Here is a 17,985-nt window from a genome sequence, read left to right on the forward strand (position 1 = left end):
TTGGCAAGCTGCCCACCAGTTCTGGTTTGTATGGAAGCAACCAAGTCCAGAAGTATTATGTAGAGTTAGGGGTTCAGCCAAACTCTTTTTCTTTTGCAAAGGTAGCAACAGCCAAACTAGTCAGTATGCTGGCAGAGCTTAAATGCTCCAAAGCCACAGGCCTGGATAATATTCCTGCAAGGTTTCTAATAGATTCTGCTGAGCAAATTGGCCATTGTATTACGCATATTGTTAATCTCTCACTTGAACAAGGCACTTTTCCCAGGGACATGAAACAAGCTAAAGTTATACCTCTGTATAAGAAGGGGATAAAGTCTGGCCCTGGGAATTATAGGCCTGTATCTATTCTCTGTGTAACACCAAAGATCCTGGAGAACATGTATGAATATGTTAACAAACAGGGTCTAATGTATGATTTTCAGTCGGGTTTTAGAAAAACATACTCCACTGATTCATGTCTACTTTACTTGACTGACTTCATCAGGAAAGAGATTGATGAGGGAAATCTGTGTGGAATGGTACTGCTTGACCTACAGAAGGCCTTTGATACAGTTAACCACTGTCTCCTAATCTCCAAACTGGAGGCACTGGGGTTAAGCAGTATCCCTATAGGCTGGGTAAAGTCCTATTTATCAGGAAGGGAGCAAGTAGTAGAGGTTAATGGTTCGCTGTCTCAGGCAAAACCAATGAGTTGTAGCGTTCCGCAGGGGAGGGTGCTTGGGCCTCTGCTGTTTTTATTGTATATTAATGATATGAAAGATGCTTGTTCTTGCCATCTTTTTCTTTATGCGGATGACTCTACACTTCTGGTGTCAAAAGTAAAACTATGTTGGAGAGCATACTTAGCACAGAGCTTACTAACATTAGCAAATGGCTTGGAGATAATAAGCTATCTCTGCAAAACTGAAGCAATTCTTTTTGGATCCAGACCTAAATTGTGTAGGTTGTCTGAAATCAGAGTGGAGTTAGGGGGTGAGGTGCTGACTACTAAAACCTCTGTTAGGTACTTGGGATGTATCCTTGATGGAAGCTTGGGAGGTGTGAGCATGGCCAATAAGGTGCTAGGGAAGGTTAATGCCAGGACTAAGTTTTTGACTAGAAAGTCCAAGCTGCTTGATAAGAACTCCATGAAAGTGCTAGCTACTGCCCTCATTCAATGCCATTTTGACTATGCTAGTACTTCCTGGTTTGGGGGCTTATCTAAACTTATGAAGGGGAAGCTCCAGATAGCCCAAAATAAGTTGATCAGGGTAGTATTGAAGGTGAGTCCACGTACTCACATTGGCAGGAGCTTGTTTCAGGAACTAAACTGGCTGCCTGTTGAGCCTTGGGTGTCCCAGATTAGACTAGGTTTGGTTTACAGGAGTATTTATGGTCCTGCGCCCAGATATCTAAGTGATTACTTTCCTCGTGTTAGGGATGCACACAATCATAGCACCAGATCAGGTGTTGCTGATGTGTGCTTATACAGGTTCCGGAGTAATGCTGGGAAAGGTACTTTCTTGTATACTGGAGCCTCAGAATGGAATGAGTTGCCTCTGCCTATAAAAACAACGTCCTCTCTGGACAGCTTTAAAAATAAAGTCAAAATATGTTTGATGTCCTCTGTGCCCATATGAATAACAATTACAATTACAATTAAATTACAATTCAAACAGTCTTATTCCAATTCCTTAACTTGAAGATTGTTGAATTGAATTCATGAGTTCATTCAAAAATGTAATTGGAATTTCAAATTAAATTAGATTTACCTCAACCCTGGTAGCCTCATGTAATCTGAAGACACAGTCTAAAAAATCCTGTGGTGAACCATTCCTGGTCTGATGTGAGCGAGAAATGCCACATTCAATAACTAGCAATTTGCAGTAACAGCTTCACATTTCATTGATACATTTCAGGCCATCAGTGTTATCATCACTTCATCTAACTTTAATGTGCAAGTGGAGATACAAACACACTAATCTGTGGAGATGGAGGACTCATAAACCTGCCTTGAGACGACTCTTACAGTAAAGCATAAAGTCGGGCCTTACAGCAAATAACGTCATGGCCCGTATTTACAAATCCTCTCCAAGTAGGAGTGCTGATCTAGGATCAGGGCCTGTATTTATAAAGTGTTTCAAAGTAGGAATGCCTTTGCCTTTTAGATTACATGGACAGGTGGACCTGATCCTATATTAGCACTACTCCTTGGGCCCAGGTTCCCCTGTCCATCCTTGATACTATAAATAGCAAAACTGATCTCAGATCAGCACTCCTACTCTGAGATGCTTTGCGGATACGAGCCCAGGCTTCTTTGACTGATGATCACCCTACACCTTCACAGATGATCTGAGACTGCTGCACTGCTGTCAAGTCAAGTACCCTCCCATAAGATCCTTTGGAAAGGTTTTGTTTGGGTTTATGACGTTAAGCTGGTGATATCTGAAGATGACGCTTCTAGACGGCAGACATATTTATTCCCGATGGTGCATGCCTGCTGCCTGCATGGGAGACAGGGAGAGATCCAGATCTCTGAATGAATTGGGTGCTAACTGCTAAATGAATTCCTTTATCTGTCGGAGAGGCTGACTTTGAACAATGACCTCATTTCCAAAGAATTTGAATATAAAGAAAACTAAAAATCTAACTCACACAATGTCCTTGGAAAAAGAGGACCATTTCACCATTTTGTTGCTGATCCATTTGACCTACACAAAACATTTGCCTCAGGCTTGGGTGCTTCATCTATCTGGGGACATTTATAGGTTGACTTCACCCATGGCTGTCAATAACCTCCTGAGCTTTACATGCCATCCAATGTTCTCAGATTCTCAGACCCTGGCCATACATAGCAGCACAAAACCCCACCCCATGCCCTAGGGGTCATGGGAAATGCTGATCTACAGCTTCAGAGTAAGTGGGACATATTGCAGGAGAGTGGGGCTAAGACAGAGCTAAGGACTAATTACACTGAGCCATTTGCCCAGGGGTGAGACTGCATTTTGTGGGCTGACCTGTGATCCTTTTGACCCCGGGGGTCACCTCTGTGGGGTGAAGACGCTTAACCTCTCGCTGTGAGACAAGTGTCTTTTAAAGAGGAGACTGAGGACACTCTCAGCATGGAACAACTGGGCCGTGCTTATGTACATGACACCATTTGTGTCTTGAGGTATTTGGGGAGTGTGTGTGTGTGTGTGTGTGTGTGTGTGTGTGTGTGTGTGTGTGTGTGTGTGTGTGTGTGTGTGTGTGTGTGTGTGCAAACATGTCTGCATGTTTCATGTCCGTTTTCACGTCAATAAATGGTAAGTAGTTACATGCTAAGTGAATTCTGATGTTGTTCAGCACATTTACATTCATATGTGTAACATGGGATCATATAATATACTGTATCATAGGTTAACATGGGGGGACATTAAAGTATCCTTACCTTATCTGAATACACAAAGAACAGGATGAATAGTATCAGCTCTGCCAGCAGGATTATCAGCAAGACAATGAAGAACTGCAAGAGAGAGAGGAGATGGAGAGAGAGAGGGAGAGAATGAGAGAGAGACAGAGAGAGGGAAATGAAGAGAGGGAGGTAGAGAGATAGAGGGAGAGAAAGACAGAGAAAGAGAGAGAGCGAGGGAGAGAAGGTGAGTGCCTGGGGGCCAGTGAACATCCCGAGGAGGAGGTTTAATTCCTCCACAGATTCTCCCACGTAGCCCAGCATCTCCTCACTCCTTCAGCTGAATATTGACTCTATCCCTTCTTCACAGCATGGGAGCGCATCAACCGGCAGATTCAGAAATTCAATTTGAGGAGAGTTCTATTCATTTTGCCCTGTTTGTTTGGATTTATTATTTGGGTCATGGTTCATATGAAAAAGGATCACAGTGAAAAATGCACGGACAGTTGTTTATTGAATTTGTCGGTGGCCAGGTCAGCATTTGATTGTTTCATTGAATCTTTAGTATTTTGTTGACAGGTCCCACAAAGTCTGTTTGTCATATTTCCTCCGGGTGTGTAAATGTTCAGATTATATAGACACAATGTTGGTGCTCTGATTGCTTAAACAGACACGATGTGTGTTTGTTTGTGTGCGAGTGTGTACGTGTGTGTCTGTGCGTGCATACACTCACTTTCATGTCAGCAATGTCAGCCGAGTGTGTTACACATTTCAATCTTGCCTTGAATTTTGCGATGGGCTCTTTCAACTTGTCTAGCCTAGCTTGAATCTCCTGACGGCAAAGGTTCTCTGACCTTTATCTATTTCAAATATTTCTAATCCAAAGGGAGTTTGTTCACAGAAGAACTTCACAAATAATATGTCAGACCGGTACCTCAGATCTGGCTGCCCCCAGGAGGGCTAACTTCACTCTGATGTTTCCAGACAGACTGACAGATAGAAAGACTGACTGTTCAAAAACATTCCAGGTTTGGGCGAATATGAAATACCCGTTGGCTCAATCTGATATGACTTAACAGAGATGTGGTATGAAACTTTTACATCAGAGTTCATTATTTATCACTATGGTGTTCTGACTGAGATCCAGGCCCTCCCTCTCTCCCGCTCTCTCTCTCTCTCTCTCTTTTCCTCTCTCTCTCCCCCCCTCTCTTTCTCTCTGTCTCCCCGTGCTTCACAAAATTGTTAAAGCAGGTAGTGTATACCTACCGCTGTGCTGATGTGGAGGATTTGGTATGCTCTTAACTGAGGCGTGTGCTAGCTTCTCCAAGGGATTGGAGATGTTTGATATTCCGCAACTCTCATTTTTAAGTTGATTTTAAAAGTTTCGCATCCAGTTACATAAACCTATTTTCAAACTTTGCTGATTAAATCAAACTTGAGATAAAACTCTTGAGACTTTTTCAGGAACAACATGAGTCTAGAGACAAACAAGAGTATTCTTTGTGTTAAATAATTCAGAGCGCTCAATTTTTTTCCTTACCAATACAATGGATGTGCCATTATGAGCGCTACATAATTCAATCATGTAAGTGACACACATGTCCTCACACGGACACATCTTTCAATCAGGCTGTGGCCATGGCCATGGAGGAGAGCTGATGGGTTACTGTTCATTTTCAGAAATGGAGACTCCCGCAGCGGCTGGCGCTCGGGTCGAATTTTCTCTCTGAACCCCTGAGGTTTTTACTGAAGATTCAACTCCCCGTTGAGCTCGTTAGCCTGGCTGCTCTACTGATGACCCATTTGAAGAGTAATACAAATAAGGCTGCTGTGAGTGTGTATGTGTGAGATTTGTTTTATTTTAACAATGTCTTTGTTGGCCCAATAGTTACATCATTAAAAGCACAAACGTTTCTTCATTTAAACTGACCTAGAAAGTTAGAACCAAGCCCCCCTCCACGTCCACTGTAAATAATCCCCCTGATGCCCCACACCCCTACACAGTCCTCCAGATCGTACACCAGCCACCCATATACTGTACACCTGCCCGCCGAGCCCACAACAGCCCCAGCAGCACAGCTCTGGGATCCGTGATTCCCGCCTCCTGCATTACATGTTTCCTGGTCTTCCACACCGCCATTTCTGTCTGCACCAACAGGTAGTTTACTAGGCAGTCCCTTTGCCTGTTGGCTATACTATATTTAGGCCCGCCGACACATAGTTCCAGAGTCAGCCCGAACCTTAGGTCTGTACACCACCCACCCAGGACAGAAAACAACCCTACCAGCCTGGAACAAGAAAGAAACTGATGCTACACTGTCTCCTTCTCCTTACAGAACAGACACCCCCTCCCCACTGATGGATCAAGGTGTGACACCTATCTGTTCTTAGCGATAGCGCCGTAAATAACCCTCCACTGTAGATCAGCAGTGGGCTTCTCTATTGGAGGCTTATACAGAGAGCGCCAACATCCTCTCAGAGAAAAACCCGGGCCCAACACCCTCCGGGCCACCCTCAGCCCATGGAGATGGTCTTTCTCAGCCACCTTCACAGCCACTGCGTACAGAGCCTTTTTGCTGGATGTGCAAAAGGCCCCCGGCTCCGGAGTCTTGAATGATAGGATCATTTCCTCACCCTCCTGGCGTTCACCTACAGCGGCAGCAATGGTGAAAGGCGGTAGGTCAGTGTCATTCGTGGTCAGACGGTCCAGTCTCTGCCTACTCCCCGGCAGCTCTCTGAAAGAGCCCAGTTGTACAGCACGGACCCCCTCCACCTCCTGCTGCAGCAGCCTGATGGACTTAATGTGTGTGTGTGTGTGTGTGTGTGCGTGTGTGTGTGCGTGTGCGTGTGCGTGTGTGTGTGCGTGAGAGAGAGAGAGAGATCATAACTCACGGTCAGAAGCAGGCACTTGTTCTCCTTGATGGCACCCAGGCAGCCCAGGAAGCCGGTCACCATGACGATGGCGCCGATGGCAATGACCAAGTTGGCAGCGGAGAGCGACGGGAAGGAGGGCGAGAAGGTGGCAAAGCTGCCCTGGGACACAGACAGCCAGATGCCCACACCGAGCAGCCCACAGCCACACAACTGCAACGCAAGAGATCAGAAGAGAGGAAACCAGGTAAGTCAGGTAGGAAATAGACTCATCACAAAGAAATATCTGTTCAGGATGAATTGGAGTCGGCAGAAAACATGCCATCCAATGTTTCCACAGTTTCTTTGCAGTACCGAAACGAGCATGCATATTCACACATAATGCAAAATGTTATATTCCCCGAGAAAATGTGTATTGTCATAGTCTTCACAAAGTACAAATCAAAGGGACCATATAAATATCCTCAGAAAGGCTGTGTCGGTAGGCAGACCTCCCTTTACGCACCAGCATCCATCCCAAACACCCACAAAACAAGAGCTTTTACAACTATTACAGAACATGAACTGACTCTGTTAAACCAATAAGAGCTCCACTGGAAATTAGGAGCAGAAATGCTTTCTGCAGGTCTGAGCAGCTTACTGACATAGAACAAACACAGAATTACACACACACACACTGAATGTAGTCTAGGCTTGTAACACTTGTAGGGATACAGCACACCTCTAGGGGGAGGAGTTCCCCAGGGCTGGAATTCCTCTACAGTCCACTGCCCTCTACAGAGACTCAACTCTGCAGGGCCTTGTTGAAAGTCTCTCAGATCTAGCATGCACTCCATTAATGCACCGCAGTGTTTTTGAAAGAGCCTGATTGGCAGAGAGTTGCCTGGGTTCTGTCTGTGGATGTTCCGCCCATCCAGGAGAGGTAAGAGCAGACAGAACAGACACTGGCTGCATCCCAAAAGGCAACCTTTTCCCTATATAGTGCATTACTTTTGACCAGAGGCTTATGGAGCTCTCGTCATTTGAGACAGCCTAATACTATGATTTGGGCAGACAGTGCTGCGCTGCAGCCCGCCATGCCTGCTGGCCCCAGTGAAATATCAGCGGGTAGGTAAGTGGTGACATTTTCACTCCGCCTAATATAATTAAATATCCAATGCAATCTTGTCACGAATAACAAATTACAATGAGGTGAAATATGGCTAGACGCCATGGGAAATCTTAGCACCTTCCTCCATCCCTTCTGCCTTTCCCTCCCTCCTTGTGGAGGGAAAGTGTACATTGTACATTTAAAACTCTTGACACTGGATGTCTTTGGCAGTGCAGTCATCTCGAGACATTAACACATCAGTGCTCCTGAACACATTAACGCCCGTCAGCGATATATTGAGCCGTGTACTGTGCACCAACCAACCTGCAAACTTGCAGCCCCAACACAGGAACACAGGCGAACCTGGACTCGTATTTCTGAAGAGAATTAGACAAAAACAAAATAATGAATCATACGTACAGTGTATCCCCGAGCTAAATGAGTTGGTTAATTGGACTGACAAATAGCTCCTTCAATAACTCTAAGCGATGAGCACTTAACGAACAAGCGTTTCGTTACACTCGCATAAACACCTCCTAACCATGTGTATGTGACCAATAAAATGTTATTTGATTTGGCTTGCATCCAGAGATGACAAATGGCTCTGTCACCCCGTCTCAACATCATCGACACCCTCATCTAAGAGCCACATCAAAGTGTGACCTTTCACAACATACAGTAAAAAAGAAACAAACGCCTTCCACGCTGGTGGTGCATATGAGAGTGGGTCTAAGACAGTTGGTAGTGTATATACGAGTGTGTATGAGAATGGGGTCTGTGAGGGTTGTGTGATGGTTATGTGAAGGTTTTTTGATGAGGGGCTGGCCCACTGGGGCAGAGCCTGAGGGGTAAACTCCTGTCTGCTGATGATGGTGGCGTCGAGAGACGTCTCCATGTTAATGAGTCCTAAAGGGTCTGTAACTCTGGACATACTGTATAAACCTGGGGCCAGTCACAGAGTTCAGGCCGTCAAACCCCCATCAAACGCCCCCAGGGGCCGTGTGTTGAGTGGAGGATCACTCTCATTAACCTGTGACATTTCCATTGGGCAGGCTGTGTGGCCTGTGTTTGTGTAGGCTAGAGTTGACGGGAGATACTGCTTTGTATATACAGGGGGCTTCTGGGGGTCTGGAAATATCCTTTTAAGACCTGAAATGGATGCGAAAATGTCCTGGTTGTTAAAAATCAGGAGGCACTAACGGAACACCTTGTGTAATAAGTACGTCAGTACCTCAGCTCAGCAAAAACGGTTGCTGAGTTGAAAGTATTGAGATTCTACCAAAGAGAATGTGTTGCCTTGCCAGGGACCTGATCCTGACAGCCTGACTAAAAGTACAAAATATATCAGTGACTCACGAGTTGCGCAGCGGTCTAAGGCACTGCGTCTTAGTGCAAGAGGTGTCACTACAGTCCCTGGTTTGAATCCAGGCTCTATCACATCCGGACGTGATTGGGAGGCCCATAGGGCGGCACATAATTGGCTCAGCGTCGCCCGGGTTTGGCCGGGGTAGGCTGTCATTGTAAATAAGAATTGACTCTTAACAGTGGTGTTAAAGTACTAATTAAGTAGGTTTTTGGGGTATCTGTACTTTACTTACTATTTATATTTTTGCCAACTTTTACTTTTACTTCACTGCATTCCTAAAGACAATAATGTACTTTTTACTCCATACATTTTCCCTGACATCCAAAATTACACATTACATTTTGAATGCTTAGCAGGGCAGGAAAATGGTCCAATTCACACACTTATCAAGACAACACATGGTCATCCCTTCTGCCTCTGGTCTAGTGGACTCACTAAACACAAATGCATCTTTTGTAAATGATGTCTGAGTGTTGAAGTGTGCCCCTGCCTGTCTGTACATTTTAAAAACAAGAAAATTATGCCGCCTGCTTTGCTTAATACAAGAAATTTGAAATGATTTATACTTTTACTTTTGGTACTTAAGTATATTTTAGAAATTACATTTACTTTTGATACTTAAGTATATTTAGAACCAAATAAAGATTTTTACTTTTACTTGAGTAACGTTCTATTAAGGTATCTATACTTTTACTCAAGTATGACAATTGGGTCATTTTTCCACCACTGGTTCTAAACTGACTAGTCAAATAAAGGTTACACATAACAAACTCCTGTGAAGGTTGGAGGATGGACAGAGAGATGAGTCCATGAAGCCTTAAAGCGAGGGACACTCGTTTGAGCAGATCACGGAGCGTTCAATCCCTCCCGGAGCGGCACAGTAGTTTGGCCAACAGATGGGCGTCCTATTCAAAAGGACACGGGAGCTTTTGTTCCTTTCCCTCAGAAAAACAGCAGTAAAACAAACAACTAACTTGCTGTGTGACTGAGAAAGAGAGAGACTCAGGAGCATCAGTTGTTTGTTTGAGTGGCGTTAGATTGAACGACCCTCAGCTCAGTATGGGCCTCAATCACCTTAATAATACATAACTAACCACTGGGAGGAGTGAGCCGGGGGGATGGTCCCCGATTAAAAATGGAAATGTCAACTGGAAATGCTGTGAAAGGTCACATTCGTCTTTATGCTGAGTGGATAAATTGCAGATAGATCTCCCAGCTCATGAGGCCACAGCCATTGAAACAGAAATACTACAACAGGCTTTGTCAATGGGTCTGTGACAGATGGACCGGCAGCCGTACTGAGTGTACCCATAGGAGTAAAGCAAGAAAACATGCTTTTGTCGTTCTAGTAATTTTATCTCTATGGCCAAAGTTCCTGTTTTGTGAGAGGGTGCATTGTGAGGACTCAGAGTGGGTGGGTACTACTAGGTGGGTAGGTGGGTAAAAACTAGGTGGGTAAAAACAATTGTAAGTGGCTCCCTGTGTGCGCCCTTGCAGCGACACAGTCTCTCTCACTAAGCTTTGACATTTTAAGTAGAAATTGTGCACCAATATAGAATTTTAAAAGCCTGTTAAATTCAATGAAGTGCCCTTTAATATAGACCACATGGAGAATTCGAGAAATCCAATTTTTAAAATATGAATAAGGACTTACTAAAGTACCAAAATTCAGCATTTTGACATGTCCCTCTGTCCAACCTCTTTCACTTTTTATGAAGTTGAACATGTGCTCTTTATGACAGAATATTAAAAAAAAAATGTAAAGCCCGAATTGGTGGAATGACCCAGGTACGTTATGAGGACAGGCAGGTTGGATTTATGAGGAAAGGGAGCACGAGAGGTAAGCCAGTCCAGGTGGGGGGAGGATCCCGTGCCTCTAGTTGATTGTGACTAATGCCCGAGTGTAGGAAAGCATCCAAGGTTGTCTGCTGTAAGTGATTGTGAAGCCACCCAGCCCCCACCCAATCTGTCTGATCTCTCTCGGTGTAATCTCTGTCTCACTACACCACTGCTACCAGTTCCAATGTCAAACGTGAAAGGATGTCATGTAGGGAAGCCCAGAGTAGAGAGCGAGGCCTGCCAATTGGTGGTATGACCTTCGATGGTCGTGACTGACCTCGGGCCTGCCTGAGGCGCTTATCCTGTTTTAATTTCAGACACTCGGCTTGTTTTCACATCCAATCTATGTGGATGGATCTTGTATAAAGTCACAGTAGGATTTCAAGGTACAGGATGAGGGGTTGTAAACAGACATAATGCACAGAAGTTTACAGTAGTAGTTAAAAACCACATGAAAATGATGGACCAAATGCCCTTCCACATGTGAGAAAGTTAGGTTTAATCTCGAATGGTTCCCATTCCCTAAAGATATGCATTAGTAGTCCCGCGTTACCATACTCCCAAGTCTTATTTATCACTTGGCTGTTCGGAGAAGGAAAAACCTGGAGTCGAGGCTAACTATGGGGGAATAGGAAGCTATATAAGTGTTTAGCTTAAAGTAACGTGTCAGTTGGGTATTTAGGCACCGGCTGCAGTTATTAACTCTGTCGAACAGGCCAGGAGAGAGAGAGAGGGGCAGGTTCTGCTCCGTCTCAGTGCCCACAATCCCCCTGGCTCCCTGTGCGCACCCTTGCAGCAACATAGCCCCTCTCATTAAGCCATTACTGGGAGTGTGTGGGGTTGGTACGCTGCTTTCTATTACCTGATAGGAATTCTCCTCAGGCAGAATTACAGTAACAAGCTTTTACTGTTTGATGGAGATATGTTTTTAGTTGCATCATGCCGTTCAAATCGTTTTTGGCATACTGTATGTATAGTGTATTTCTAGAGATACTATAACAAGTTACATGACTGCTTGAGGTGGGAGTGAGTAGGGGTAGGGAGCAATGCAGTTTATTGAACCGTAGCAGTGAAGGACATGTCTACCTCCTGATTTCATAATACCTAGGAACATTCTATATATTGGACATTTTTGTCATTTGGCAGACGCTGATATCCAGAGCGACTTACAGGAGCAACTAGGGTTAAGTGTGTTGCTCAAGGGCACTTCGACTGATTCGTTAACGCATTACTTGGATAGTCCATCTGTAGATGCTCTACAGATTATCAACAGACTATCAGTAACATTTCAATTTACTAACTCTAGCTCTAACTCTAACCTTAACCCTTATCCTAACCCTAAACGTAAACGTAACTCTTAACCAAACCCTTATTCTAAATCTAAATCTAACTCTAACCTTAACCCTTATCCTAACCCTAAACGTAACTCTTACCCTAACCTTAAACCAAACCCTTATTCTAAACCTAACTCTAACCTTAATCCTTATCCTAACCCTAAACGTAACCCTTACCCTAACTCTTAACCAAACCCTTATTCTAAATCTAACTCTAACCTTAACCCTTATCCTAACCCTAAACGTAACTCTAAACATAACTCTTACCCTAACCTTAACCAAACCCTTATTCTAAACCTAACCTTAGCAAGCAGTTGTTTATCAACAAATACACTATATATGCAAAAGTATGTGGCCACCCCTTCAAATTTGTGTATTCCGCTATTTCAGCCACAACAGGTGTATAACATTGAGCACACAGCCATGCAATCTCCATAGACAAACATTGGAAGAAGAATGGCCTTACTGAAGAGCTCAGTGACTTTCAACTTGACCACCTTTCCAACAAGTCAGATCATCAAATTTCTGCTCTTCTGTGCCGGTCAACAGTAAATGCTGTTATTGTGAAGTGGAAACGTCTAGGGGCAACAATGGCTCAGCTGCGATGTGTACAGTAGGCCACACAAGCTCACACAACGGGACCACTGAGTGCTGAAGCGCGTAGCTCGTAAAAATCTTCTGTCCTCGGTTGTAACACTCACTACCGAGTTCCAAACTGCCTCTGGAAGCAATGTCAGCACAAAAACTGTTCGTCGGGAGCTTCATGAAATGGGTTTCCATGGCAGAGCAGCTGAACACAAGCCTAAGATGACCATGCGCAGTACCAAGCGTTGGCTAGATTGGTGTAAAGCTCGCCGCCATTGGATTCTGGAGCAGTAGAAACATGTTCTCTGGAGTGATACATCACGCGTCACGTCCTGGCAGTCCGACGGACGAATCTGTGTTTGGCGTATGCCAGGAGAACGCTACCTGTCCGAATGCATAGTGCCAACTGTAAAGTTTGGTGGAGGAGGAATAATGGTCTGGGGCTGTTTTTCATGGTTCGGTCTATGCCCCTTAGTTCCAGTAAAGGGAAATCTTAACACTACAGCATTCAATTACATTATTGACGATTCTGTGCTTCCAACTTGGTGGCAGCAGTTTGGGGAAAGCCTTTTCCTGTTACAGCATGACAATGCGCTGTGCACAAAGCGGGGTCCATATGGAAATGGTTTGTCGAGATCTGTGTGGAAGAACTTGACTGGCCTGCACAGAGCCCTGACCTCAACCTAAACGAACACCGTTGGGATGAATTGGAACGCAGACTGCGAGCCAGGCCTAATCGCCCAACATCAGTGCCAGACCTCACTAATGCTCTTGTGGCTGAATGGAAGCAAGTCCCTGCAGCAATGTTCCAACATCTAGTGGAAAGCCTTCCCAGAAGAGTGGAGGCTGTTATAGCAGCAGAGGAGGGACCAACTAAATATTAATGCCCAAGATTTTGGAATAAGATGTTCGACCAGCAGGTGTCCACATACTTTTGGTCATGTTGTGTAGTTTTTTGATAGTATGACCATCTGTAGAGCATGGAAAATCCAGACTATCCAGATAAAGTGTGACCACAAATTCAACCTATTCTGTGGTTGAAGGGCTGGAGTACACAATCCCTTGAATACAGCAATAGAAAATACTCAATTCAATACAAGTCTATAGCTCTCAACATTTAATAAATAGTTACATAGACACCTCTTTAGGCTAGAAAGAGGACATTGAGAGTCAAGGTTCAAAGATTTGTGACTAGACTAATGTTCCTTTTATCCAAGCCTTTTGTGGTCAGATTGAGTTGTGCTAAGTCTAAAGTCCAAATGTCATTGAAGGCTAGCTCGCTGTCAGTGTTGTGGCTGTGGTGAGTGGTGAGGAGCAAATTAGACCTGTGGAACCATATTAGCTTTTGGGACAAGACTGGAGAACATGAGAGATGGCTCTATTTGACTGGATGAATGGAGCCCTGCTGTGTGGGTCCTTCTCAATGCTCAAGGTCAGGGTAATTGAAACTGTGGAGCAAATTCATCAGTGGAGAGAGAGAAAGAGAGGGAGGGTGTCGAAGGATGAGAGCGAGGAGAGGAAGAGGAACAGAAAGAGAAAGAACAGCCCTTCTCCATCACACTGGCTGGGTGCTTTATCAGCTGCGACAGTAACCTGCTCAGTGACACAGAGAGCCACCCGACGCGGGACGCCACTTCAATCTCCCCCACCGGCAGTGCAAGCAGACCAGGCAAGGGGGAGGTGACTAGGGGAGGGGCTGCGACTGGCTGAGAGTGGCCGGGTGGAGCTGACCTTTTTACGCTCCCTCTCAGAGGTCACGGGGTAAACGGCCCGCAAACCACCCGGAATGATGACTTCAACGGCTTTTGTCAAACTGTGTCAGTTCTTTTCTTGGGCTCTTAGTATGACAATGGAGGTTGATCTCGGAAGGGGTTTGGGGTGTGTGCGGGCGTGAGTGTGAAACTGACCCTCCAAACGACTTGCTCTGCTCTTGTTAAATGGCTTGCAACCAGATTTTTGCAATACAGGGGCTAAAGCTGATGACTGGCCTGGCCAGCATGCACATCATCCATTCTGGACATAAAATGTTCTTCGGGAGTGTAATGTTTCAGTGAAAGTGTGTTTTGTTAAAGTATAGCTCTAACATTACAGTGCAATAACAGTAAAGAGTGGTAGCAAAGCCTCCCGACTGTGCTGGCTATGAGAAGGAGTGCTACGTTATCCCTCTATCACCCCCTGAGTGCCACGCTATTCTTCACTTTATTGGAGAAAACATCTTTTTAGCAGCAACTATGGTTGCCCTCCTTTTAAAGGACAGTTAGCTCTCATTGATTTTACACTTAAATAATACTGTATACCTTAATGAAGAGAGAGAATGTCTAGCACCTTAGATAAAAACAATAACTTTCTCTCTCTGAAGGCTTACAATGCTGCTCGGACATTTCTGTGGCATTTGGCCATATTAAAAAACACTATCCCTCCAAAAATGTTTAAGGGAAACTGACTTTTGACAGTGACTTTTAGGCAAATATCTGAAATGACTGCACAAATTACAGTGTACACTTCAAATGAGAAATTATACAATTATACAATTGTGTCAAGAAGCAGTGTGACTTGGTTGGGTTGTGTTTTCTGAGGATGCGCATGGCTCTCGACCTCTCCCGAGTCCAAATGGGAGTTGCAGCGATGAGACAAGACTGCAACTACCAATTAGACACCACGAAATTGGGGAGAAAAAGGGGTAAAAAATGGAAAATAACGATTTCTCCTTCTAATGGCCTATGAGTTATCATAGTGTGGTGTGATGCATCCAGAACAGTCTTTTCAATGACAACAACTACAGAAAACACGATCCAGCAACAGGATCCACCAACAGACAGATGAATCTATGTTTCATGTTTTCATAGTTTCTTTTTTCCCCCATAGTTTTACATAGTTTATGTTTTCATAGTCAACAGTGGTTGTGTTCCTACGCTACATCCTTCAACAAACATAGGTGCTGGGCTAATGATAATATGTCTACACTTGAATTATGTTTGACCTGACTAAGATCCTTTTTGTATCAAAACTTTGCCGTTACCGGAACATTCAGTAATTAACAGGTAATCTATGGCAATCTATGGTAACTTTGGTCATTTACACTTGAATATATATATATATTTTTTTATCATATAGTATTAGTTTTGTATATCTGTGTCCATATTGTCCATGAACTTCTAGTGGATAGACCACATGGTTCAACAGAAAATGGCCTTAATGAAAAAAAGCCTTTAATTAACAATGGCATTATTTTCAATTAACTCTGCAACTCTTCCAACTATTGCCTTTCTTTTCACAACTGCCACCAGTTTGGCACTAATGTTTATGTTTTTTTACAACAGAAACATATTGATATAGTCAAATAAATACATGCTGAAATAAGTGCTATTCCTTTGGTAAGTTGATGGTTTATATTTAGGATCATGTAGGATAATGTCTTTGTCTTTCTATTTTTATTTGAAAATCATTGTATTTGATTGTTTGATATATTTTACATGTGATAAGGCCACACAGAAAGTCGGAGTACCCAAAAAGGACACTGGGTGTCATGTGATAAAAATGTTTAAAAAAAAACTTGAAACTTCGAATGTTACCAGTAATATACCCTCCCTTTGCAACCCTAATAAGGAGCATACAGTGTGTGGGCCTTTCTGTTCTTTTACAACATAACAGCTTGAGTATTGGCAGTCTGTTAAGTGGATTCTTCTAGGTTTTCTCATGCTGTAGCCTATAAGAGTGCGCCATACAATAACCCAGATAGACAGATTGAACAGGGCAGAAACAATTTTAAGTGAAGTACACAGTGATCATAATGACCCACAGCTTCTCACAGCTCTGTCTGATGCTTCTCACACCTCTGTCAGCTTCTCACAGCTCTGTCTGGTTCTCACAGCTCTGTCAGCTTCTCACAGCTCTGTCAGCTTCTCACAGCTCTGTCAGGTTCTCACAGCTCTGTCAGCGTCTCACAGCTCTGTCTGGTTCTCACGGCTCTGTCTGGTTCTCACAGCTCTTTCTGGTTCTCACAGCTCTGTCTGGTTCTCACAGCTCTGTCAGTGTCTCACAGCTCTGTCTGGTTCTCACGGCTCTGTCTGGTTCTCACAGCTCTGTCAGCGTCTCACAGCTCTGTCTGGTTCTCACAGCTCTGTCAGCGTCTCACAGCTCTGTCTGGTTCTCACAACTCTGTCTGGTTCTCACGGCTCTGTCAGCTTCTCACGGCTCTGTCAGCTTCTCACGGCTCTGTCAGGTTCTCACGGCTCTGTCAGGTTCTCACGGCTCTGTCTGGTTCTCACGGCTCTGTCAGGTTCTCACAGCTCTGTCTGGTTCTCACAGCTCTGTCAGCATCTCACAGCTCTGTCAGCATCTCACAGCTCTGTCAGGTTCTCACAGCTCTGTCAGGTTCTCACAGCTCTGTCAGGTTCTCACAGCTCTGTCAGGTTCTCACAGCTCTGTCAGGTTCTCACAGCTCTGTCAGGTTCTCACAGCTCTGTCAGCGTCTCACAGCTCTGTCTGGTTCTCACAGCTCTGTCTGGTTCCAAGTCCTCAGAGAAAACCGTCTGGGAGGAAAACTCTATTTGGAGCTCTGTTCAGAAAACTATATTCTGACCCAATACAGAAGCACCTCTTCTGCAGCTCCACAGATATCACAGGGCATCATTATACTATGGGTGTGTGTGTTCGCGTGCGTGCATGCAAGTGTGTGTGCATGTTCAATATTGATTGCACTCAATAATAATCTGCATGCAAAACCAAAACCAAATTCAGCATTTATAGCCCAATCCCGATCTACACGACTACGGTTTCTCAACACCCAACAGGCATAACAAACACACACGACCGATGACGCCACTGCTGCCTGCTGGACCATATTTCATACAGAAAGTCTTTCTCTCTGCTTTTCAGTAAAACGTATACTATGTTGTGTACACTATCTCCTTGGTGAGTTTCCCCCTCATAACTTAGCCTACTGTTCTGACTTGGTGGTGCACATGTAGCCTATAGCCTGATTTAGAGACATTTAATAATCAAATATTGTAAGAGATTTTATTGTCTGCTAATATGCACCCTTTATTTATCCTACGGCTCTGATTTGGTATAGAGGGAGAATACTGTAAGAACGGCCCATGTTCTGAATTATGTGGCTGTACATTTCAAAAGTGCTGAACAAATAGTTATATTGACTACGTCGGTCCTAGCTCGCTCATTATTGTCTTAATCAAAATTACGGATTGCCTCTTATCCGCTTGTCGTCCCCTTATGCCATAGTTTGTACATCTCCATTGTCAGTAGAAACCACATTTGTTTAAGCAAGTCAGCCATATCAGCTATGTTTTTTTAAAAGGCAGTAAATGAGGCTGAATGAACTGTTTCGCTGCCAGACAAGGCTCCACTGATAGCCAGGTGTAGCAGTGGTAAGGTGTTGGGACTCTGCTGTTGCGACAGCTTTCTGTAGGCCCTAAGTGTTTGTCACCTTTATAATGCAATTCATGTATTCTTTAGTGTTGTGTAGTGGCTTTGCTGGCATGTATATAAAAAATGAAAACAGTACAATGAG

At 44.2% G+C, this 17,985-nt stretch overlaps 1 protein-coding gene across 6 annotated transcripts in view; it reads right to left on the bottom strand.

Annotated features, from left to right (window-relative positions):
- The window catches only part of tspan9a (tetraspanin 9a), a 290,456-nt gene that overhangs the window by 34,681 nt on the left and 237,790 nt on the right, over positions 1 to 17,985 (bottom strand). For all 6 annotated transcript variants that reach the window (XM_071343860.1, XM_071343859.1, XM_071343857.1 and 3 more), the window contains 2 exons: positions 6,263 to 6,454; positions 3,410 to 3,484 (listed from right to left, as the gene is read on the bottom strand). In XM_071343860.1, the coding sequence (XP_071199961.1) occupies positions 3,410 to 3,484; positions 6,263 to 6,454 (267 nt within the window). The remainder of the gene's footprint in view (positions 1 to 3,409; positions 3,485 to 6,262; positions 6,455 to 17,985) is intronic.

This window comes from Salvelinus alpinus, chromosome 15 (assembly GCF_045679555.1).
Source record: "Salvelinus alpinus chromosome 15, SLU_Salpinus.1, whole genome shotgun sequence".
Classification (NCBI taxonomy): domain Eukaryota; kingdom Metazoa; phylum Chordata; class Actinopteri; order Salmoniformes; family Salmonidae; genus Salvelinus; species Salvelinus alpinus.